At 36.8% G+C, this 26,087-nt stretch overlaps 1 protein-coding gene across 10 annotated transcripts in view; it reads right to left on the bottom strand.

The window, feature by feature from the left end:
* Positions 1-26,087, bottom strand: part of LOC150099238 (uncharacterized) — an 825,097-nt gene that overhangs the window by 407,749 nt on the left and 391,261 nt on the right. For all 10 annotated transcript variants that reach the window (XM_090403353.1, XM_090403348.1, XM_090403355.1 and 7 more), the window contains one exon: positions 9,205-9,294. In XM_090403353.1, coding sequence (XP_090259479.1) covers positions 9,205-9,294 — 90 coding nt within the window. The remainder of the gene's footprint in view (positions 1-9,204; positions 9,295-26,087) is intronic.

Here is a 26,087-nt window from a genome sequence, read left to right as displayed (position 1 = left end):
TCAAGTAGAGTAATGTGGGCAAATATGAGAATGGGGAACTGGACAATGAGACTTATTTGTGCCTATGGTCCCACAGAAGGTTCTACTAAGATAGAAGTGGAGGAATTTTTTGAGGCTTTAGAAAAAGCAACTGACACAATAAAAAAGGAAAAGTTGATCCTTGTTGGAGATCTAAATAGCAGAGTAGGAAATGATTGTGAGACATACAAAAATATTTTGGGAAAATTTGGAGAAAAGAGTAAAGCTAATAATAATGGCAAATATCTGTTGGATTTCTGCTCAGGACATTGACTGGTTATTACTAACACCATGTTCCAACATAAAAATGTGCACAAATTCACATGGAGAGAAGAGGCTAGGAATAAGAAAAGTCTCATTGACTGTGTTATTGTTGATAGTGATGTTTTCTCCCTGGTGCAAGACACCAGAGTGTACAGAGGATTTGAAATTGGAAGTGATCACTATTTAGTCTTGAGCAGGATAAAATTGAATTTCATATTGAAAAGAATAACATGTAAGAAAGTTTGAAAGCGAATAAAAGTTGAGCAGCTCTCAGATGTGAACTGTAGACAAAAATACACAAAGATTATTGAAGAAAAAATAAAAGAGTTTGAGAACAGGAATCAAACCTTGGAGATTCAGTGGCAAACTCTGAAGAAAACATTGACTGATTCTGCCAGAGAGGCATGTGGTGAGGTTGTCTGCAAGGATAAAAAAATCAGAACTCCCTGGTGGACACAGGAAGTTAAAGAGACAGTGAAGGAAAAGAAGAAAGCACATCAAAAGTTCCTGTCAAATAAGTCAGCTTGTGCTCTTAGACAATATAGAGACAAATGCAAGAATGCTAAACACTGTGTAAAACTAGCTAAACAAAAGTCATGGGAGGACTTTGGCAAGAATGTAGAAAATAAATATCAAGAAGGTGGCAAAATATTCTGGAGGTTGTTGAAGAAACTTAGGAATGGAGGAAAGAGTGCTGTAAAAGGAGTTAGAGATGATAAAGGTGATATGAAAACAGGAGAAAAAGATATCCTTGAAGTATGGAGTAATTACTTTGAAAAACTGCTAAATGAAACAAGCAGTGATGACAGCACAGTGGTAAAAACACTGACCAGGCATGCAGTCAGGAATACATATCCATACTTGAAGTAGAAAAAGCCATCAAAGGCTTGAAATGTGGAAAGGCAGCAGGAGTAGATGATATTCGACCAGAAATGCTGAAGTATGGTGGTATAAGAGTCTCACAGTGGCTGCACTGCATAGTCAGAAAGCATGGACAGAGGGACGAATTTCCGATGATTGGAATAGAGCTCTCATAGTACCCATATATAAAAAGGGAAATAAAACTGAATGTGAGAAGTGAGAATTACAGAGGTATTTCCCTACTGAGTGTTCCTGGAAAGATCTATGCAAGTGTACTTGAGAAACGGTTGAGAAGAATTGTGGAAGAAAAGCTTGGTGAAGAACAAGCTGGATTCAGGCCAACTAGAGGCTGTCAGGATCAGATCTTCACTTTACAAATAGTCGAGAAATCATGGGAATATAACAAAGATCTGTATTTAAGTTTTGTCAATTTGGAAAAGGCATATGACAAGGTGCCAAGAGAGAAGCTATTCAATACGCTACAGTTATATGGTGTCAATGCGGCATTATTTCAAGCAAGTCTTTATTTGAGTCTTTATTTGAGTTGTAAGTCAGCAGTTAGAATTGAAGGAAGTACAGGAAGATGGTTTAATGTTAAATCTGGTGTGAGACAAGGATGTACATTATCCCCTCTGTTATTCATTATCTATATGGATCACATTATGAAGGAAAGTGGTATTAAACATGATATCAAAATTGAAGATGTTAATGTCAGCTCTTTGCTTTATGCGGATGATGTTATACTTTCTAAATAAATCTGCTACAAGTCTTCAAGATTCCCTGACTAAATTTAATAACTGTTGTAATAGATATGGTATGAAGGTCAGTAATACAAAGACAATGAAAATAGGCAGAATCGTTGAAAATGTCAACTGCGTTGTGAACGGAGAACCTGTGGAACCTGTAGAGTAACACATTTCAGCTACTTAGGCACGATTTTTAGTGAAGATGGTAAATTAAATATGGAAATAGATAACAAAATCAACAATGCTAGTATGATACGAAGTCAATTGAATAAATTCATATGGAATAAGAGAGAAATTAGTCGGAACACTAAATTAGCTGTGTACAAGACAGTGTTCAAACCAGTTTTAACTTATGGATCTGAGAGCTGGGTCAGAATAACACACTTGACCAAAGACTAGAGACCACGGCTATGAGAGTCCTGAGAAAGATTAGAGGCGTGAACGGATGGCATCAATGGCAATACCATATTAAAAAAAGAATATTAGGAAAGAACTTGACATTGTCAGCATCCAGGAATGCGTTAGCAGAGCTAATCTCAGGCTGTATGGTCACTTAAACAGAATGGGGGAGGAAAGATTAGCAAACCAAGTGTTCTCTGTCAGGTTGGCAGCAAAACGACCCAAAGGAAGACCAATATATAGGTGGATTGATATGGTACAAAGTACCTTAGACGATAGAAATATAAGATCTCATAATGTTAGAGTCTTGACAAGTAACAGACTGATTTGGAAAAATTGTAGATAGGAAGTTAGTAATGATGTAAATTTTTCATGTAGTACTATCATATCCTGTATGGCAGAAATTTGATGATGATGATGATAGTTAAAGGTAAAATCCAAAATTAGGTAAATAGGGATATGATACTCTATAGTGGGAAGCTCCGCTTTGCAAAGAGTAGGTACTGTCTAGTAATTTATTCACATTTTATAATAAATTGACAGCAGAATTGGTTAAAGAAAATGACTACAACATGTTACTGATATACTTTGCAAAGGCATCTGACAGAATACCACATGGAAAACCATTACAAAAATTGTAATATGTGTAGCAAATGGGAATGGATATGAAGCTAGTAGCATGATGGATGGGGGAAGAGGGGATGGTGAAAGACAGACACCAGAGAGCAGTATATGGTGGAGTGGAATCTAGGAGAATGAGAATGACTATTGTAGTACCTCAGAGTTCTGTACTAAGTCTGCTACTCTTTAATGTGTACATCAATGATATAAAGGGAAAGATTTAAGGGGGAATATTCAGTTGTTTGTTGATGATGTAAAATTGGGAAAAGCAATAGTTAATAAAGGTGATGTAGATAGAGATCCTGCATGATGATTTGAATAAATTGGTATTGTGTGGTTGCCAGCAGTATGAGGACCTCTGTGAGAAAAGGGTATATGTGGAACTACAAGATGGGGGGGGGGGGGGGATGATTATGAAGAGCTCAGAAGACAGCTCGCAGGTATAGCATGGAATAAGAAGTTAGCCGGAAAAGAGATCAATGCAGCTTGGGGGATTTTCAAAAACCATCTAGTAGATGCAATGTCTAAAAGTATTCCAAGGGTGAGAAGGTTAAATAAGGTAGGTGTGAAATGGAAGAATAAAGAGATTAAGCATGTGATACAGAGAAAAAGGGCATTATGGAGACAGCATAAGAGAAGTGGAAATAACCAATTCCATGACGATTACAAAGACCAGGTAAGGCAGGTGACTTGGTTGGTGAGGGTAGCTAAAGTGAGGTATGAATAGTAGTTAGCTAATGAAGCCAAAAAAAATCCTAAGGAGTTCTTTCAATATATAGCCAGCAAAAAAAAGAATGATTATGGAAGGATGACATTGATTGGAGAAAATGGTATAAAGACAGCTGTTGTGGAAGGTATGGTGGAGATATTTAATGAGCAGTTCATAAAGGTCTTTCAATCTTGTGAATGTGACTTCATGGAGAGAGAGATTGAGAGCAGTTGATGATGGGAAGGAGAGACTGACTGTAAGTGAGCAAGAGGTGTATGGAGAGTTGAGCAAACTAGATGTTAATAAGGCTGTGGGAATTGATAATATATCACCACATATTCTGAAGGAATGTGCCAGGGAGCTGATGCCAGCCTTGATATATTTTTTTAATACCGAGTCTTGCACTTGGTCAAATTCCTAAAGAGTGGAAGGAGGACAAGATTGTGCCACTTCATAAAGGAGGTGATCGAATTCAAGCATGAAACTATAGGCCTATCTGTGTGTCAGGTGTTGTGATTAAGTTGTTGGAGAAGCTTGTGAGAACTAGGATCCAGAATTGGGTTGACAACAATGGTATTATCTTTGATGACCTCCCTTTAGCATTGATTTGTTAAAGGGAGGGCATGTTTTAGTAATCTACTTACTTATTAATATACAAGTTAAACTTGGGTTGACAACAACGGTATTATCTTTGATGACCTCCCTTTAGCATTGATTTGCTAAAGGGAGGGCTACTTACTTATTACAATAAGGTGGCTGCTTCCTTGGACAGAGGAGAAGGATACATAGTAATATATTTAGATTTCACAAAGGCTTTTGATAGATTACCGCATGATAAATTGATAGTCAAACCAGAGTGGATGGGGTTGGATATTAGATTAGTGCATTGGATTGGAGACTGGCTATCTTACAGGTATGAACAAGTTATGTATGGAGGAGCAATATCCAGGAAAAGGAAAGTCACTAGTGGAGTGCCTGGGGTCTGTTTTAGGGCCATTACTGTATAACTTGTATATTAATGATATTGGTGAAGATTTGGATAGATATATTCAGTTGTTTGCAGATGATGCAAAGTTGTGACGAACCATGAGGAGTAGAGAAGATGTGGTGGCCTTACAAGAAAACTTGAATAAATTAAGTGATTGGGCATGGAAATGGGATGTGAGTTCAATGTTGCAAAATGTAAGGTTTTAAAATTTGGAAAACAAAGCTGGGATGCAGAATTTATGCTTGGTGAGGATATATTGTCGGAGGTGGAAGAAATAAGAGATCTGGGGATGATAGTGGATAAGGACCTGAAATTTAGGGGGAACATAGTGAAAATTGTGAAGACAACACAAAGGCTTCAGGAAATGATGTGGAGGACACTGACTTGTAGAAGTAGGGAGGTTCCATTGTAATTAGGCCACACATGGACTATTGTGCCCATATTTGGTCACCTGGTTTTCAGAAGGACGAAGAGATGTTGGAAAGGGTTCAGAGGCGACTGACCAAAGTAATTTCTAACCTCTGGAATGACGAGTATGAGGAAAGATTGAGAAGACATAATTTGCAGAGTCTGGTGGACAGGAGAAAGAAGGGAGATATGATAGAGACCTACAAGTTAGCAAGGGGTTGTTATAAGATCAATGTTGGAGAGGTTCTACAAAAAATAGTGGGAGATCAGGAGAGAACCAGCAGTCATCCCTGGAAACTGTATAAAGAGTGTGTGAGTAGGGGAGTGAGAGGCAGGTTTTTTTCGTGCAGAGTTGTGAATGATTGGAATGCCTTGCCTGAGATTCTGGTGTCTGCAAGGAATTTGAGTGTGTTTAAGACACGGTATGATGAGATGTGTGTGTGATAAAAGGACCTCCCAGATGAGTCTTTGACTCCATTGGGTCTTGGGTAATAATAATGATGATTGTAATGTAATGTTGCAAAATGTAAGCTTATACATTTTGAGCTGAAATGGTTACATACGGAGTATCATATTGATTTTACTGGACTGCTGGAAATTGATGACACCAGGGACGTGCCAATAATGGTGGACAGAGCGTTGAAGTTCAGAGGGCATACTGCAAAATTTGGTAAAATAGCTCTATGATTACTTGAATGTTGTAAAATATGTATAAAGTTATTATCCTTCTTTATAAGGCTATGATTAGGCTGTATCTTGACCTGTGAACAAATTTAGTCACATTGGTTTCTTAGGAATCAGGAGGTGGTAAAGATTCCGATACGAGTAACTAAGGTGGCGAATCGTCTGTGGAATGCTCCCTATGAAGATAGGTTGAAGGTGTGTGTGTGGGGGGGGGGGGGGTTACAAATTTAGTTGATAAGTAAAGAGGGGAACATGATAGAAACCATAAGATATTAAAGGAGTTTTATAAAATTGATGTAAAAGTAATTTTTCAATATATAACAAACAGTAACAGTCAGAGAACTAGGGGATCATCTATGGAAGTTGTGTAAGAGTGTAGTTAGTAAGTCTGTGTGCACTAGATTTGTTGCATGGAGAGTGGTCAATGAGAAGAATGAATTGTCAGAATTAGTTGAGTTCCCTGACAATAAATGATTTTAAGGAGAGGTATGATAGGCTTTTGTGTGTATAATAGTTAGATTGAGTCTTCCATGATGAGTCTCCAGACTATGGAGATACTATATAATAATAATAATAAGAAGAATTTTTGTTTTCAATTCACTGGAAAACTGGACATAATCATTTTTATCCTGTTCTAAACCAAATGGTGTTCATTTTCAATTTCAAATCCTCTGTATATTCTTGTATCCTGAAACACTATGAAAATATCACTATCAACTATAACATAGTCAATGAGATTTTTATTATTTCTTGTATTTTCTCTCCATGTGAATTTGCTTGTTGTTGTTGGAAGATGGTGTTAACTACCAATTTTTAATTTTCTACATATCAGCTCCCTTCTCTAATGACTTGAAAAATTCTTCCATTTCTTCCTTAGCAGAACCTTGTTGAGGTACAAATCATTCACTGTCGAATTTTCAATTTTAAAATGTACTCATATCACTCTACTTGTAACTTCTTTAAAATTCATAGGCTTGTCTTCATGTTTTGTGTTGAACACTATAGCTGCTCCATCCATTCTCTGATCAGTATTACCTGAATAGCATTATTATTATTATAATAAATTTCCCGATAGATACTCTCAACAGGTGTATATACGCTACTGTGACAGTACTACATGATTAAATTTACATTATTATTAATTTTCTATAAACAATTTTTCTCCAATGTCTATTAATGTTCACCACTCCAATATTATCACATCTCACATTTTGGTCTTCTAATGCACTTCTGACTGAATCAATCCATCTAAACCTTGGTCTTCATCTGTGTCTTTTACCAGCCATCGTGGCATCAAACACCTGTTTTGCTAACCTTTCCTCTTCCATTCTGCTTAAGTAACCATACACATTTTGAATGCCAACAATGTCAAGTTCCTTTCTAATATCTTTATTTTTAATATGATTTTCCCATTGATGTCATCTGTTGAGGTCCTAAATTTTTCTCAGAACTATCATATCTGATGGTCTCTAATCTTCAATAAAATGCTTTATTTCTAACTCAATTTCAAAGTGATAACTGAACACTCATTGATCAGTCTGTATACTGCTGGTTTGTTCTTTTTACTGCAGATTTTCATGCCAAATTGGTTACAGCTGTTATTCAGTTTATTGAGGGAATCCTGGAGACTAGCACTGGGTACTGGATGTGTTTAGGAATACAACATTGTCTGCATAAAGCAAAGAGCTAAGTTTAATATATCTGATTCTAATATCAAGTTTAATTCCAATTCCTTTCATAATATGATCCATATAGAGAATGAATGAGTGAAATTAGTGTGTACCTTTGTCTTATACCTGACTTCAACATCAAACCATCTTCCTGTATTTCCTTCAATTCTAACAGCTGACTCACAACTTAAACACAGACCATGTATTGCTCTGTAGTGTTTTGAAAAGTTTGTGTTTCTCTGGACATATTCTTGTATGTTTTTTTTTTTCCAGATCTACAAAACTTAAGTACAAATCCTCAAGAACCTTATTATATTTCCATAATTTTTCCACTATTTGTCATAAAGTGAAAATCTAATTTTGACAACCTCTCTTTGGCTCGAACCCAACTTGTTCTCCTCCAAGTTTCTCTTCCGCAATTTTTCTCAGCTTGTTCTCAAGTATGCTTATATAAATCTTACCTGAAATATTTAGTAGAGACATTCCTTTGTAATTCTCACATTAAGATTTATTCCCCTTTTTATAGAAGGGAACTATGGGTGCTCTATTCCAATCATCAGGAATTCAACTTTTTTAACCAGGCCCTCTGAACCATGTAGTATAACCACCACAAAACTTTTATACCTCCATGCTGATGATGAGTATAAAATTGTTTCAGTAGTTGACTTTTCGATATTCACCTGTTTTCCTCACAAAACCAGTGGAGGCTTTGTTTAAATGAGCAAGGATGAAATTTCATTATGTTGTAATATTTTATTTTAGTTGAAGCCAATAAATAATACAGTTTGGTCAGCTAAGTCCCAAATTTGCCAACCCATCCATCCTCATGCATTCAGTATTCAGGACACCTACTAAACAGAACACTCCATAGGTCAGAAACCCCAGTAGCTCTCCTTATTCTTTAAAAGGCTATGCAGAAGTTGCTCCTTGGAGGCGATAATCTCTAAACAAAGGTCGATGCTTTAGACATAATTTGTGAGCAGATGAATCATTGGAAAAGGCAGTTATGTTGGAGGAGATTGAGGGAATGCAAAGAAGTGGAAGACCACAAAAGATTTGGATGGATAACATGCAAGAACTTACCAACTTGAACTCACAATTGCTGAAAGAAAGGACAAGAGTTCGAGTATGGATGGAACATCTTCGTTCACATGATCACTAAGAGTTGTAGACCACCAGATGGCACATAATAACAACAACACCTCCCAGTTATCAAGCTTTGACTCTGTAGCAACTCTGAGATAAAACATCACCAAAAAATTTAATTTAATTATAGAATGGAATGCAAACACTTGCATCGACAAAGTCAACATCAATAAATAAACAAGTTACATTTCAAAATAAAACACAACTGAAACAAATTTAATCATAGAAAGCCAAAAACTTGCCATCAAAAAGTCAGCATCAATACTTAAAGCAAATTACATTTTCTGGTCTTTACTTAGCTTAAAACATGAAACTCTGATTTACACATTTCCCCTTAAGTGTTAAATAATATTGTATAAGACTTTGATTAGGCCATATGTGGACAGGAGAGAGAAATGTACAAGTGAGAAATAGTTATAGGATTAACATTCAAGAGGTTTTTCATAAAATGGTGAGAGTTGGGGAAGAACAAAAGATCATCCCTGGAAACTGTATAAGGAGGGTGTGAGCAGGAAGTGAGAAGCAGGTTTTTTTGCATGGAGAGTTGTGAATGACTGGAATGCATTGCTTGAGAATATGGTGTCTGCAGAGAATTTGAATGTGTTTAAGGCACCTCCTAGATGAGTCTTTGACTCCGTGGAGGTCTTAGGATAATGATAATAAAGATAATAATAATATAACGCTACCTACCGGTGGCCCTGGAAGTCCAGGTAGTCCCATTAATCCAGGTGGTCCCATTTCTCCAGATGATCCTTTATCACCTTTAGGTCCAGGATGTCCCTTAGAATGGAATGGGAATTTAGAAAATTTTAGATTATATGGTATAACTTAATTAATGAATCCAACATTATGCATAAATGTTAAAAGAAATGATAAACAAATGATGTATTAATAATTACTATTATTAATATGTAATAATAATAATAATAATTATTATTATTATTATTATTATTATTGTTCATGTTGACTTTGTCAATGCAAGTGTTTGCATTCCATTCTATAATTAAATTAAATTTTTTGGTGATGTTTTATCTCAGAGTTGTTACAGAGTCAAAGCTAGATAACTGGGAGGTGTGTTATTATGTGCCATCTATGCATTGATCATATCAACATACGGGCTCCCATCCATACATATACATCATCAGTAATTAACATCAAAATTGTCAATTACTACTGTGTCTCAACTTCGTTTTATTACGTTACCTCTCCCTCCCACCACCACAAAAGTCAACCATATTAAAGAGCATTGTCAATAACCACGTAAAAAATACAAACTGAAATTGCCTACTTAAAATAAATGATCCTGTAACATTATTATGATAAAGAGCCAAGAGGCTATTTTTCCGGCAGCGTAAATTAAGTTAAGGGGATAATAAATCCCTCATTATTTAAAACCAGATACGAAACTCAGAGATCGAAATCTATCGAAATCTAAGAGTTTCATGCCGAAGAACTAATGCCAATAGTTCTTCGGCATGAAACCCTTAGATTTCGATAGATAGATTTCGATCTCCAAGTTTCGTATCCAGCTTTAAAATAATGAGGGATTTATTATCTCCTTAACCTGTAACATTATATGAGAATTTCCAACTATAAAGTTCACAGAAATATACAAAAAAGCAACAAAGCCTACACAAACGAGACAACAAACAGACAATAATCCATGGATAAATGCCAACATACTAAATAGCATTACTGTAAAAGAAAATCTATGGAAAAAACTAAAAAAGTCACCTAGTAACACATTTACAAACTTTATACAAAAACAACTAACAACAAATATTCGTAGAACAAAAAGACACTACTACTTCCAAAAATTCATGAAATATAGCGACAACATGAAGCAAACATGGGCTACACTCAACGAATTAGTAATTCGAAAAAAGAAAACTTCAGCACAGGATTTTATTGCAAAAAGTTTCAGTCAGGACACAAACCAAGAGGAACTAGCAGACTCATTCAACCATGCATTCACAAACAATATCACACAATTCAAAAAAAAAAAAAAAAAAATCTACCAACAATCAGCAAAAAACTACCGACACAAAGTCAAAAAACAAATGTATTTTCCACCCATAACAAAACAGGAACTGAAAGAAGCACGCTTACAACTAAAACCAAAGACCACTCCAGGAATAGACAAAATAAGACTCACAGACCTTGTAACACACTTTGAATAAATAAATCCAATACTTTTGAGACTCATGAACATAATATTCGACACTGGCACTATTCCACAACAACTAAAAACTGCAATAATTACGCCAATTTACAAACACAGTAAAAGAAACGATACTCAGAACTATGACCAATAGCTACCCTACCAGTCATTTCAAAAAATTCTAGAAAAAATAACACACACCAGACTACAGAACTATTTACAGAAGTACAACATCATTTCACAAAACCAATACGGCTTTCAGAAAACAAAAAGCACCGTCACATTATTAGAAGACATTGCCATGCAATAAATAAAGCTCCCGATAAACACAAGTATGCCATCCTTATACTGCTTGACTTAACCAAAGCATTTGATACACTTGAACATGACATACTACTCACCAAACTATACTCAATAGGTATAAGAGGAACACTGCATACATGGTTCAGGAACTACCTCTCAAACAGAACACAAGTACCAAAAATAGGTATGTCACAGCCAGGGTATACAAATAAAACACAGTGTCTCTCAAGGTGCCATATTATCACCCACTCTATTCAACATACACATTAACAATATTCATAACATGGCCATAAGAAGTCAAATATTTCAGTATGCAGATGACACTGCACTACTAGCAATCCACACAGACATCAACACGGCTCTCTCTCCAAAACACAACAAGACTTAAATGAAATCACAACATACTTCTACCAAAACGCAATTATAATCAATGGCACCAAAACACAGATGTTGATAATACATAACCCAAGAATCATGTGCTCTGCACCACTATCGATACACTGTCACACATACCGCTGCATTAACAACAAAAAAAACTGCCAATGTTCCGAAATCACACCTGTAACACATGCAAAATACCTTGGTCTCTACATAGATTGCCACCTTAAATGGACAAAACATATAGAATACCTACATACCAAACTCTGGATCATCACAGTAAAACTCTTCCAAGTAAAACATATTATTCCATCTAACATAAAAAAACTCCTATATCACAGTATCTGTGAATCCCTATTCAGATACGGTATAACAATCTATGCAAACACATCAAACAGCCACCTAACAAAATTAGAAATATTACATAGGAAAATTGTGTCAACAGTGATTTGGACACCTTACACACAACAACCAATATCCGACCAGCACATGGTCATACACAGAATCCTGAGCATAAAAAATCTGAAACACTACATAACATTAATAAGGAATTACTTCAACATCGCCTATCGAAACAACAGAGACACATATTGTATAACAAGACATACAACAACTCTCTACATCTCTACACCCTTCAACAACTCATACGGTTCTTTTGTGAGATCGCATCAAATACCCACGCTACTCAACAACTTACCAAGGAATTTAAAACACATAGATAACTACAGAACATTAAAACACGAACTCTGGAAAATATACCAACAAAATTAATATACACATCACAAATCACCAGCATCCAATGCCTACATCCCATCCATAAACAGTAACAACAACGTAAATAGTGAAGGCTAATCCCACTCTCTTCATAAAAGCTAACCCAAGCTTCGAAGTAGGTGGGATTAATTCACCTCATTCATCTACACGTAATCCTCATAATCAAAGACTGCAGATTATGTAACAAAACAGTCAGTAAAGTGTATAACAATAATGAAGATACTGATAACATTATTCAGATAAGCTCTGCACAGCTGCGAGGAAGAAGCCACCCAAAGAAACAAGTAAATATTATAATTGACTTAATAATAATAAAAAAAAAATGAATCACTGTAAATTTAAAGGAATCATTGTAAATATGAATGTGAAAAAAGATGTAAAACACATTGTTAATATCATTATTCATGCAATTTAAATAAGATATTTTCCTCGTATTCTGTATTGAATATATGTATGTAATTTATCTGAGACATTATCTGAAAATATTATTATTATCCATTATTCAAAAATTCCATGCAATCTTCATTGTTAATATTAGAAGAACACGTGTTGTAAATATAGATGCAAAAAAGTATTATTATCAAAATTTTAATTCAAATGCAATGTAGAAAAAAAAATCACATATGCAGAACTAAGTGCTGAATTTTGTAAAAATTACAAGTTGGAATGTCACTAAAGATGATTATTGTAATTGTGTAAACATTTTAGAAATCAACATAATCCATTACTCTAAAAAAATATTTCATTATTACATTAAAAAAAATCTTTTTTATCTATTGTAAATATAGCATTATAAATACATTAGTGAAACTGCAAAAAATGCAGCATTCTTATTATAATTTATATATGTTTATATACATGTACTTAATCTGAATTATATATTGGTAAATACTCTATACAGGCAGCCCTCGGTTTAAGCCAGTTCAATTTACGCCGATTCACAATAATGGTGGTTGCCTGTGAGTGCTTTCTTACTGTAGCGTGGTTGACTGAGAAACGACACTAGCAGGCACTCTAGTGTTTGAGTGTTTACCGAGCTACTATGATGTATATGTATCAAACCTAGTTTTAATGTTGACTCTACTTAATTGTTCTATTTAATTTTTTTTATGTACATACGTATTTAAATTGATAAAGTACATAATTACATACCACGTCTGATAATAGAAGTGCAGAAAAATTAGCAGAACTTGGTGTTAAGAAGGCGCGGAAATCAATCACACTTGAAAAGAAGATGGAGGTGATTCAAAGAATGGAAGATGGGCAGACACGTGCTAATGTCTGTAGAAGTATGAACTTACCTCCATCAACTGTTACTACAATTATGAAAAAATGCAGATAGAATAAAACAGTCTGTGCCACAATATACGGCAGCACTAAATGCAAAACATGTACATTATAGCAGAGGCAAACTCCATGAAAAGGAAAAATTATTATCATAATGGGTGCATGACTTGAATCAGAAAAACATTTCTCTGATGCAGGCTGTTATAACTGAGAAAGCAAAAACAATTTCTGAGGATCTTAAAAAGACAGATGGAGGCGAAGAAACTTTTTAGGAAGCAAAGGTTGGTTCATGAGATTTAAGTCTTGAAGTAAGTGCCACAGTGTCAAATTAAGTGGTGAGGCGGCAAGTGCAGATGTTGCGGCAGCGACTGCTTTTCCTAAAGAATTTCAAGACTGTGTAGAACAAAGAAGTTATCTGCCTGATCTCATTTTTAATGTTGATGAGACTGGGCTCTACTGGAAAATATTGCCATCACGCACCTTCATTTTCTGTGAAGAACGTTCCGCTTCAGGTTTTAAAGCTGCAAAAGATAGACTTATGGTTTTGTTGGGTGCAAACGTCTCCAGAACTTTGAAGCTTAAACCAATGTTGGTGTACCATTCACAGACACTATGCCTTCAAGAGTCTAAAAGCCATGCTGCCAGTCTATTGGAAATGGAACAAGAAAGCTTGGGTTACACAAGACGTTTTTATAGATTGGTACACAAATTATTTTTGTCCTACCGTGCTTCGCTTCTGTAAAGAAAATGATTTGCCACTCGAGCCATTGCTTCTCTTGGATAATGCCCCTTGACATCCTCAAAACTTGCTGAAGTAAGAACACCATTGGATGTCAAGGTTGTTTACATGCCCCAAAACACAACATCGCTTTCGCAACCAATGGATCAGGGGATTATATCAATCTTCAAAGCCTATTACCTCAGTATAACATTTATGGAAATGGTAAAAGTCTTAGACACTTCAGGAAAAAGTATTCAAGACTATTGGCGGTCATTCGATATTTTAAAGGGCATTAACAACATCGAGGCAGCTTGGAACGACGTGTCAGCAAAGAGTTTAAAAGGAGCATGGCGAAAACTTCTTCCAGCATTTATGCACAACTTTGAGGAATTAGAGCAAGAGGAGAATGTTATTGAAGATGTTACCAAGCATGTGCGAGAGGTGGGATTGTACAATATTACAGCTGATACAGGATAACCATGTAGTGTTATATGGGGACTCAGTCAGAGGTGTGGTGAATAAAAGAGTACATAAGACATGTTTTCCACCTGGAAAACATGTCTTACATAATGGTTGCTTTGCATGTCTTATCAATCAAAATGTCTTATCAAAATGATTGCTATCTATCTATCCACATTCTTTTTTTCACCATCCAAGACATTGTACCTGCAGCTACCACCAACTCTGATGATCATTCCTTTCTTCCATGTAAAGTGAAAAAAGAATGTGGATAGAGACATTATCATCATCATCATCAAATTCCTGCCATGTACCCACAAGGGGTGTACAGGATATGATAGTACTACATGAAAAAATTATATCATTACTAACTTCCTATCTACAATTTTCCTCCAAATCAGTCTGTTACTTGTCAAGACTCCAACATTATCAGATTTTATATTTCTATTGTCTAAGGCACTTTGTACAGTATCAATCCACCTATATCTTGGTATTCCTCTGGGTCGTTTTCCTGCCAACTTGGCAGAGAACACTTGTTTTGCTAATCTTTCCTCTCCCATTCTATTTAAGTGACCATACCACCTGAGATTAGCTCTGCTAACGCATTCCTGGATGCTGACAATGTCAAGTTCTTTCCTAATATCCTCATTTTTAATATGATACTGCCATTGATGCCATCTATTCACACCTATAATCTTTCTCAGAACTCTCATATCTGCGGTTTCTAGTCTTTGGTCAAGTGTTTTACTTCTGACCCAGCTCTCAGATCCATAAGTTAAAACTGGTTTGAACACTGTCTTGTATACAGCTAATTTAGTGTTCCGAGTAATTTCTCTCTTATTCCATATGAATTTATTCAGTTGACTTCCTACTATACCAGCTTTGCTAATTCTGTTGTCTATTTCTATATTTAATTTACCATCTTCACTAAAAATCGTGCCTAAGTAGCTGAAATGTTTCACTTGTTCCATAGGTTCTCCATTCACAACACAGTTGACATTTTCAATGATTCTGCCTATTTTCAATGTCTTTGTCTTTTTATTGCTGACCTTCATACCATATCTATTACAACAGCTATTCAATGCAGCGGATTTATTTAGAAGTATAACATCATCCGCATAAAGCAAAGAGCTGACATTAACATCTCCAATTATGATATTATGTTTAATACCACTTTCCTTCATAATATGATCCATATAGATAATAAATAACAGAGGGTATAATGTACATCCTTGTCTCACACCAGATTTAACATTAGACCCTCTTCCTGTACTTCCTTCAATTCTAACTGCTGACTTACAACTCAAATAAAGACTAAGTATTGCTTGAAATAATGCTGCATTGACACCATATAACTGTAGCGTATTGAATAGCTTCTCTCTTGGCACCTTGTCATATGGTTTTTCAAATCGACAAAATTTAAATGCAGATCTTTGTTATATTCCCATGATTTCTTGACTATTGTCGTAAAATGAAGATCTGATCCTGACAGCCTCTGTTTGGCCTGAATCCAGCTTGTTCTTCACCAAGCTTTTCTTCCACAATTCTTCTCAACCGTTTCTCAAGTACACTTGCATAGATCTTGCCAGGAACACTCAGTAGGGAAATACCTCTGCAATTCTCACATAAAGTTTTATTTCCCTTTTTATATATGGGTACTATGAGAGCTCTACTCCAATCATCGGGAATTCGTCCCTCTGTCCAGGCTTTCTGAACTATGCAGTGCAGCCACTGTGAGACTCTTATACCACCATACTTCAGCATTTCTGGTCGAATATCATCTACTCCTGCTGCCTTTCCACATTTCAAGCCTTTGATGGCTTTTTCTACTTCAAGTATGGATATGCATTCCTGACTGCATGACTGGTCAGTGTTTTTTACCACTGTGCTGTCATCACTGCTTGTTTCATTTAGCAGTTTTTCAAAGTAATTACTCCATACTTCAAGGATATCTTTTTCTCCAGTTTTCATGTCACCTTTATCATCTCTAACTCCTTTTACAGCACTCTTTCCTCCATTCCTAAGCTTCTTCAACAACCTCCAGAATATTTTGCCACCTTCTTGATATTTATTTTCTACATTCTTGCCAAAGTCCTCCCATGACTTTTGTTTAGCTAGTTTTACACAGTGTTTAGCATTCTTGCATTTGTCTCTATATTCTCTAAGAGCACAAGCTGACTTATTTGACAGGAACTTTTGATGTGCTTTCTTCTTTTCCTTCACTGTCTCTTTAACTTCCTGTGTCCACCAGGGAGTTCTGATTTTTTTATCCTTGCAGACAACCTCACCACATGCCTCTCTGGCAGAATCAGTCAATGTTTTCTTCAGAGTTTGCCACTGAATCTCCAAGATTTGATTCCTGTTCTCAAACTTTTTCATTTTTTCTTCAATAATCTTTGTATATTTTAGTCTACAGTTCACATCTGAGAGCTGCTCAACTTTCATTCGCTTTATAACTTTTTTACATGCTATTCTTTTCAATATGAAATTCAATTTTATGCTGCTCAAGACTAAATAGTGATCACTTCCAATTTCAAATCCTCTATACACTCTGGTGTCCTGCACCAGGGAGAAAACATCACAATCAACAATAACATAGTCAATGAGACTTTTCTTATTCCTTGCCTTTTCTCTCCATGTGAATTTTTGCACATTTTTATGTTGGAACATGGTGTTAGTAATAACCAGTCCATGTCCTGAGCAGAAATCCAACAGATATTTGCCATTATTATTAGCTTTACTCTTTTCTCCAAATTTTCCCAAAATATTTTTGTATGTCTCACAATCATTTCCTACTCTGCTATTTAGATCCCCAACAAGGACCAACTTTTCCTTTTTCATTGTGTCAGTTGCTTTTTCTAAAGCTCAAAAAATTCCTCCACTTCTACCTTAGTAGAACCTTCTGTGGGATCATAGGCACAAATAAGTCTCATTGTCCAGTTCCCCATTCTCATATTTGCCCACATTACTCTACTTGAGACTGACTGCCATTCAAGAAGATTAGCCTCGTATTTTGTGTTGTACTATGGCTACTCCTTCTTTTCCTTGATTGTCATTGCCTGAATATAACATTTTGTATTTATTGCTCAGAAAGATCTCACCAGTTTTGGTCTTTTTTGTTTCAGTCACCCCTATTATGTCGATCTGGTACTTATCTAATTCCTCAGCTAGCTCCATTTGTTTGCCATTCAGACTTCTTACGTTGATAGTACCGATCTTTAACTCTGGTGATGTTGAGTTGGGGTTTGTTTTCAGATTTGTTTCAGTAGCTGACTTTTCGCTGTTTGCCCTGGTTCCCTGGCAAAAACAACGGGGGCCCTTGTTTAACTGGGCGACGCCCCAGCTGGCATGAAATTTTGTCATGTTGTACCATCATTTTTTATTTTGGTTTAACCAATAAGAATACAATTTGGTCGGCTAAATCCCAAATTGCCAGCCCATCCTCGTTCATTCAGTATCCAAGTAGATACCCAACAGGGTGCACCACGAGAAGGTGAGGATTGGAAATTAGGTCAGAAGCCCTGGTCAGTTCTCCACATTTCTTTAAAGGCTATGTGGAGGTCTCCTCTCAGTTATACAGCTTTGACCCTTAAGCACCTCGATAGAGACATTAATATTATTATTATTATTATTACGTGACACCTCCAGGGAGTCCAAGGACTCATTGTGGGAGGGCACATGACATCTCATCCTCTCCACTACTACTTAATTCTCCAACTATGACACTAATAGCATCAATGCCATCTATCGCCAATCATCACCAACAACAGTATTTTCTGTCTGTAAATTGTGTGTGTTCTGAAGGCTGATTTGTCTGTATGCAGGATGAAAAACCCAAGTTTCCAGGAGACTTGAGGAAGTTGCTGCAGAAAATAAGGAATAAGAGTGATATGGGGAAAGCGGTTTGTCCAGATAGAATAACTCACTGTTATTGTATCTGGGCAACACACAAACCACTTTCCCCATATCACTCTTATTCCTTATTTTGAGAAAGAGAGCAAAGATAATGAATAGTAAGATGGCTGAGTCATGTGAGTCATCTGATATAGTGGAGAGAGTGCAAAGGAGAGTGTTACAAATGATATCTGGATTGTGGAATACTGATTATGAAAACAAGTTGAGAATTTGTAGACTGCAACCACTAGCAAACAGGACAAAGAGGAGTGATGTGATTGAGACTTACAAACTTCTAAAAGGGTCATACAGGATTTCGATTGATGACATTTTTCAATTTATGGATGGTGGGGGAAGGACAAGAGGGCATCCTTAGAAGTTAAAAATGAATGCTGTGGGTGAGAAGAGTAAGAAGTAGGTGAGGGCTAGGTTTTACTCTCATAGGGTAGTGTGCGGGGCCGTCTCCAGATTAGATTGAACCCTGAGGCAAACAATTAAATATCGCACCTGATGGATTATAAGAAAAAAATATAAGAAAATCTCCAATTGCTATTTTTTTTTTATTACAAGAGAAACATTAATGCAAAACGATTGCATAATAATATTATTTATAAGTGTGCCCTACAGGGATATCGCAGAATAAAACTATTTATAAGCTCTTCTAAATTTAAATTATATGCCATGTCCACCTCTTTCGATATAGTTGCTAGACCAACCAATCTTTCTTGGGTCATTGCTGTTCACAAATAATTTTTAATCAGTTTAAGCTTGGAAAAACTTCTTTCCACACTTGCTACACTAACAGGAATTGTTAGCGTAGCGACTGCACCTGCCACAATATGACTGACCGAGGGCCCTTATTAAGCTGTGCCATGAGACTGGCTGCCTCTATGCTACACCCTGTCAATGGAACTGATAGTGTGTGATTAAAATGGATTGCCATTGGATGTTGTGAGTGCACCCAGTGTCAATGAATTCAAGAATAAGTATGATAGCTAGTGCGTATAGTATGTGACTTCCCTTGATGAGTCCCTGACTCTCTGAAGGTCTCTTTTAATAATAATAATAAGAGTTTGGCTGACTGACAGATATCAAAAAGCCATACGTGGGGGATGGGAGTCTGCAAGATGTAAAGTGACCAATGGCATACTACAGGGATTAGTTGTTGACCCATTGTAATTTAATCTTTATATTAATGACATTGGGAAGGATTTGGGATACAGCTCATTGAGATACAGCTGTATTTCAACTGTATCATAGGCAGAGTAATCAGGAATTCAGCTGATATGTAATACGAGAGTGGTCCAAAAAGTTCTCGGCCTGACAATGAAAAAACGAATTTATAATTTCAAAATTATTTTTATTTTTCAATATAATTTCCATTAAGACTAATACATTTATTCCAGCGATGCTCCAGCACCATTATAACGTCACCTGTAGTGGTTCTCAGTAAGATCTGCAAAATACCCTTCTATGGCTACAATCACTCTTGATTTGAAGAAACACGCTGACCAGCAAGGAAGAGTTTCAGTTTTGGTAAGAGATAGAAGTCAGAGGGAGCCAAATCTGGGGAATAGGGTGGATGTTCCAACAATTCATAGCACAGCTCTCTTAATTTTCCCATTGCCAAAACACCTTTGTGGGCAGGTGCATTGTCCTGATGAAAGATGATTTTTTTCTTCTGCAAACAGGGTCTTTTCTCACAAATTTTTCATCTAGTCTGCTTAAAAGATCGGAATAATATTCCCCGATTATTGTTTTACTCTTTTCAAGATAATTAATAAACAAAATGCCTTTTGCATCCCAAAACCGATTCCATGACCTTTCCTGCTGATGGAACTGACTCCGTCTTCTTTTGTACTGAACAACCAGCTTCTGTCCACTGTTTTGACTGCTGTTTGGATTCTGATGTGTAATGATGAATCCAAGTTTCATCCATAATAATAAATCGATGCAATAAATCAGTTTTATTCTTGTTAAAATGCTCCAAGCACAGTTCAGAGATTTTCATGCGGGTGCGTTTTTGATCTGCTGAGAGCAAGAGCGCACCCATCCTGCGCAAAGCTTTTTCATATGCAATTCTTAATGCAAAATATATCCTGCACGTTCTTTTGATATGCCTATAGTCTCAGCAACTTCATGCACTTTGACTCACCGGTCATCCAATAACATATTGTGCACTTGATCAATGATTTCTGGTGTTGTCACACTTTTTGGACGTCCTTCACATGGATTATCTTCAAGGCTAGTACGGCCACATTTAAACTCGGAAGCTCATTTATTAATTGTCAAAAAATGAAGGAGAAGAGTGAACATAAACTTTTATGAACTTCGAATGAATTTCTTTTGGTGTTAAACATTCTTTTACAAAGAATTTTATAACCACACAATAATCAATTTTATCCATTTCAAGGAATACAGACAACACTTTTGCTTCAGACTACTTGATAGAACACCTTGCAATTTCACATGGATGCTTATGAGAGATGTACCAACTTTGAAAAAAAATCTTGCAGATAGTGTTGCCATCTATGGTCAAGGCCGATAACTTTTCAGACCACCCTCGTACTTGCAGAATGATTTGAATAGGCTCAAATTGTGAGCATGTAAAAAAATGTGTCAGTTCAATGTTAGTAAATGCAAGCTTATATATGCACTTTGGTGTAATGAGATATCTAATGTCATATTATATTTATTGTTTGGATTATGCTAGAGGAAAATGATCATGCTAAGGATCTTGAAGTTTTAGCAGATGGGAAGTTGAAGTTCAAGGGCCATGACAAAGATTGCAAATACAACTCAGAGAATAATGGCAATTCTGAAATAAACCTTAACATGTAGGATAAATGAGTCATTTTGCTTCTTCATAAGGCCTTGATAAGACCTCATTTGGACTATTGTAAATAGGTCTTGTCTCCTGGTTTCTGTGATGACAGATACAGTGGAGGAAAGGGGGGGTAAGAAAAGAGAGAGAGAGAGAGCAAGGTAGCGTATTAAAGATGATACGGGATTGTAAAGTACAAATTATGAAACCAGTTGAGCATTTGTGGGACTGCAGATCCTAGCAAACAGGAAAAAGGGGGAATAATATGATTGAGACTTACAAACTTCTGAAAGGGTCATACAGTATTAAATGGAATTTTTCACTTTATGGGGGGGGGGGGAGAGTAGTGAAACATGGGAGGTGGGGTTAGAGCTAGACTCATTGAGAGAGACACCACATATCACCTGCACTAACTGTCATTCCTTTTCTCTTGTAGAATAGTGTGCATGATTGGAATGGATTACTTTGGGAAGTTGTGAGTGTGGGTTGTGTGAATAGATTCAAGAAAAGGAATGACAGTTAGTGCAGGTGATATGTGGTCTCTCTCTCTCTCAATGAGTCCCTCACTCCCTGGAGGTCTCTCTTAACAATAAAAATATGTGATTTGGCACCCTCCTGATATTTATCTTCTATGTTCTTACTTGCCAGGAACTTTCTATATACTTTCTTCTTTTCCATGATTGCTTTGACTTCCCGAGTCCACCGTGGAGTTCTGCTTTTTCTGTTCTTGCAGACAACCTCAAATGCCTCTCTGGATGAATCAATATTTTCATCAGAGGCATCCACTGAATAATTAAGGATTGTTTCTTGTTTTCAAACTCATTAATTTTTTTTAAATAAAACTTGTGTAATTAAGTCTAGAGTTCACCTTTAGAAGCTGCTCGACTTTGATTCTTTATAAAACTTCTTTGCATACTTTTCTTTTCAACATGATATTTAACTTTATCCTGCTTGAAACTAAATATAAATCATTTCCTATTACTGTTTTCTGTATTTCACTTACTATTTATTATTATTATTATAGTATGGCCACCTCCATGGAGTCCGAAGACTCACTGCACGAGACTCAAACTAACCAAACAATCTACCATACCTCTCCTTGAACCTATTAATGGACAAAGCACTCACAACTGACTCTGGCAACTCATTTCACTCATTCACAATTCTTTAAGCAAAAAATCTAGTCCTCACACCCTACTAACCACACCTTTATTCAGTTTCTAGAGATGACCCATTGTTCTAACCTCTCCAGCCAAGTTCTGAAATATTTCTGCTGCATGAATCTTATAAAAACCTTTAAGCAACTTGAATGTTTCTATTATATCCCCCCCCCCGCCTATTTCTCCAACCAACCAACTTCTGCAATCCACAAACCTTCAATCTATCTTCATAGGGAGAATTCCACAGACCACTCACCATCTTGGTCAATCGCCTCTGAATCTTCTCCACCGCTTCCACATCCCCAAGAAACCCAGGAGACCTGACTTGAGCACAGTAATCCAGATGTGAATGCATCAAAGTCTTATAAAGAAGAATAACAACTCCCTTATCTCTAATTGTTAGCCTGTTCTTCAATAGCCAAGTAATCTTATTTGCTACTTTAGCAACCTTAGAAATATGTCCTCTAAACTTTAACTCTCTGTCTACTACCACCCCTAAATCTCTAGCTTCCTCTATTTCATGGAGTACAGTGCCATCAATGTGATACACAGCTTGTAATCTGTTTATTCCAAAATGCATAACTTTACATTTCTCCACATTATACTGATACCCATTATCTTTTGCCAATACTGAGAGCCTATTTAAATTGTCCTGCAAGCTATCCACAAGGTCTTGATTCACTATTACTCTATCTAATTTTGCATTATCAGCAAACAACAACAACTGAATATTTCCCTTCAAGTTATCTCTCATATTATTTATGTACAAATTAAACAGCAATGTTCCCAGCACTGAACCTTGTGGCACACCACTAGTCACCTGTTTTTCCCCATCGATTCTGCCACTTCATTTCACACTTTTTAATATCTGTCCATCAGCTGCTGTCTTATCCACTTAACTAGTGTCATATCCATCACCATTTGGTCTGATTTGCCCAACACAGTTCCATGTGGTATTCTGTCAAATGTCTTCACAAAATCTGGAAAAGAATCACCATACAGCCATTTCCTTTATCCATCTCTGCTGGTACTCTATTATTATTATTACCCCAAGACCTCATGGAGTCAAAGACTCATCTGAGAGGTCCTTTTATTACACACACATCTCATCATACCGTGTCCAACACTTCACAAAGCCAAAAAAATTCTCTTTTTGACCAATTTTTGCAGGACTTTTACCACGACATCTGAGATAATGATTGATCTATAATTTTCTACAGCAGTGTTACAACCTCCCTTATGCAAAGGAATCATTTTGCCCTCTTTCCACTTCCTTGGAACTCTGCCAGAGCTGAAACTTAAAGAGCCTAGTCAGAAGCATTATCAGTTTCCTTGCACATTCTTGCAAAAATCTTACACTGAGATTCTACAATATCCTAAGAACCTCCAATTCATCCATCTCTCTTCCCACATTAGTATCTATCACATATGTTAAAGCAGTAACCTTACTAGGATGATATACCCTTGAAAAGTGGTCACTCAGTAACTCGACTATTTTATCAGCTTCTGTCACCTCATGACCATCATTACTTACTAAGGTTAATCTTCCATAGCCATTTTTACTCTAACTTGCCACAAACAAAGAAATTCTTTGGGATTTCCTTTGGCTTGCTCAGCCAGATTCTTCTTATAATCTGATTTTGCCTTCCGTGCAATGCTGGTCACCTTCCTTGCCTGAGCCTTGTCCTGTTCATGAGTATGCTGGTCACCTTTCTCTTTATATATATCCTCCACAGCTTTTTCTTCTTCTGCAGCTCGTGTTTAATGATATTACTCATCCATCTAACTCCTACCTGATTAACCCTCCTTACTTTAGGTATACAATTTAACACTGCTTCCTCTAGATGACCTTAACTCTCTCCCATGCACCACTAACATCTTTACCCTGCAGTGTTCTATGCCATGGCACAGATTTAAGCTTCTTCCAAAGCTTATCATAATCACCTGCCTTGTAGTTCTATATATACCCCTTCTTGATAAAATATTTCTCATGTTTTACAATCTCCTAAGTCAAGACTTCATGGTCACTTTCACCGATTGAAGGAAATGAGGTCAGTTTGGTTATGGATAGCTCGTCTGCTCCTATGACCAGGTCCCATACTCTCCCACCCCTAGTCCCCTCCATCACATGCTGCCTTAAGTAATTATCTCTTAGCAGGTGTATAAATTCTATTTCCGTCCTGCCATGTGATCTTTCTTCCTTCCAGTCTATATCTCCATAGTTGAAGTCCCCCCCCCCCATCATAATCGCTTGACCTGTACTCATTGTACTAATTTTGAGATGCATGTCTTCCAGATTCCCATGGAACTCCCTGGCCTAAAGCAACAACAATAGTGTCCACTACCACCTTCAGTAAATCAAACCCACCTACTCTTTCTGGCAAAAACTCAAATCTCACAACCACACCCTTTAACCCCTTTTGACCCAAGGATGGCATCTATACATCCACTTCGACATACCTTGCCAGAGAGCACCCTACCTAGAATCGCCCAACTTTGACCTTCTTTGGATGAAAGAAATCCCTTCCCAACTCAATCAAATTCATATGCTGTCTCTATAGCTTCCTTAATGAAACGAACCACTCTGAGCTCTTTAATTTCCTCTCCTTAAAAATTGATTTTCTCCAGTCCCACTTTCCCAACAGCAAAATCATCCTCCTAGGAGATTTTAATGTCCACGACACCAACTAGCTTTCCTCCTTGAGCTGCAGATCTTGTAGGCAGAGATACTGAAATATTTGCCATCACTACCTTACACAACTTGTTCACATGCCAACCACAATACCTGATAACCCGAACCACTCTCCAAATACCATAGATCTCTTCCTGACCAATGACCCTTCCAAATACACAGTGAATGTAGAGGGCCCCTAGGCAATTCTGACCACAACCTAGTGCTCATCTCCTCCCCCATGCAACAACGCTTACACAGCCACTCCCATACAAGAATAGTTTGACATTATAACAGTGGCAAGTGGGACAGCCTCTGCAACTTCTATGCCTCATTCCCATGGTTGGACTATTACTTCCGACCTACCAACATGCACCGAACTTATAACCAAAGTAATCCTCACTGGCATGGAAACATACATTCCCCACCGTACTCTGACCTTCCATTCCTTAACTAAAACCTGGTTTTTCAAAATGTGCAATTTTCCAAAAGAGGAAGGTCATTAGTGGTCTGCCACAGAGGTCAGTTTTGGGACCACTGTTGTTCAGTTTGTTTTTAATGATATTGGGGTAGGTTGAACTAGTGATATGCAACTGTTTGCAGATGATGCAAAATTGGGGAGAGTAATGCAGAGTAAAGTGGATGTTATAGCCTTACAAGAGGACCTGAAAAGATTGCATGAATGGGCAGGTAAGCAGAACTATCAGTTCAGTGTTGAAAAGTATAAGCTTTTGAGATTTGGTAAGCAATGATCAGGTGCAAAGTATACACGTGGTGGGGAAACTTTAAAGGAAGTAGAGGAGATGAGAGATCTAGGAGGGATGGTGGACAAGGACCTACAATTCAGGGGAGACATTACACAAGTTGTGAAGACATCACATTGGATGATGGCAATGATGTGGAGGACCCTGACATGCAGAAATAGAGAGGTTATGATTTTA

The sequence above is a fragment of the Typopeltis vanoorti genome, chromosome 14 (assembly GCF_054136105.1).
Source record: "Typopeltis vanoorti isolate ZY-2024b chromosome 14, IOZ_Tvanoo_1.0, whole genome shotgun sequence".
Lineage (NCBI taxonomy): Eukaryota > Metazoa > Arthropoda > Arachnida > Uropygi > Thelyphonidae > Typopeltis > Typopeltis vanoorti.
This window is presented reverse-complemented; position numbering and strand designations above follow the sequence as displayed.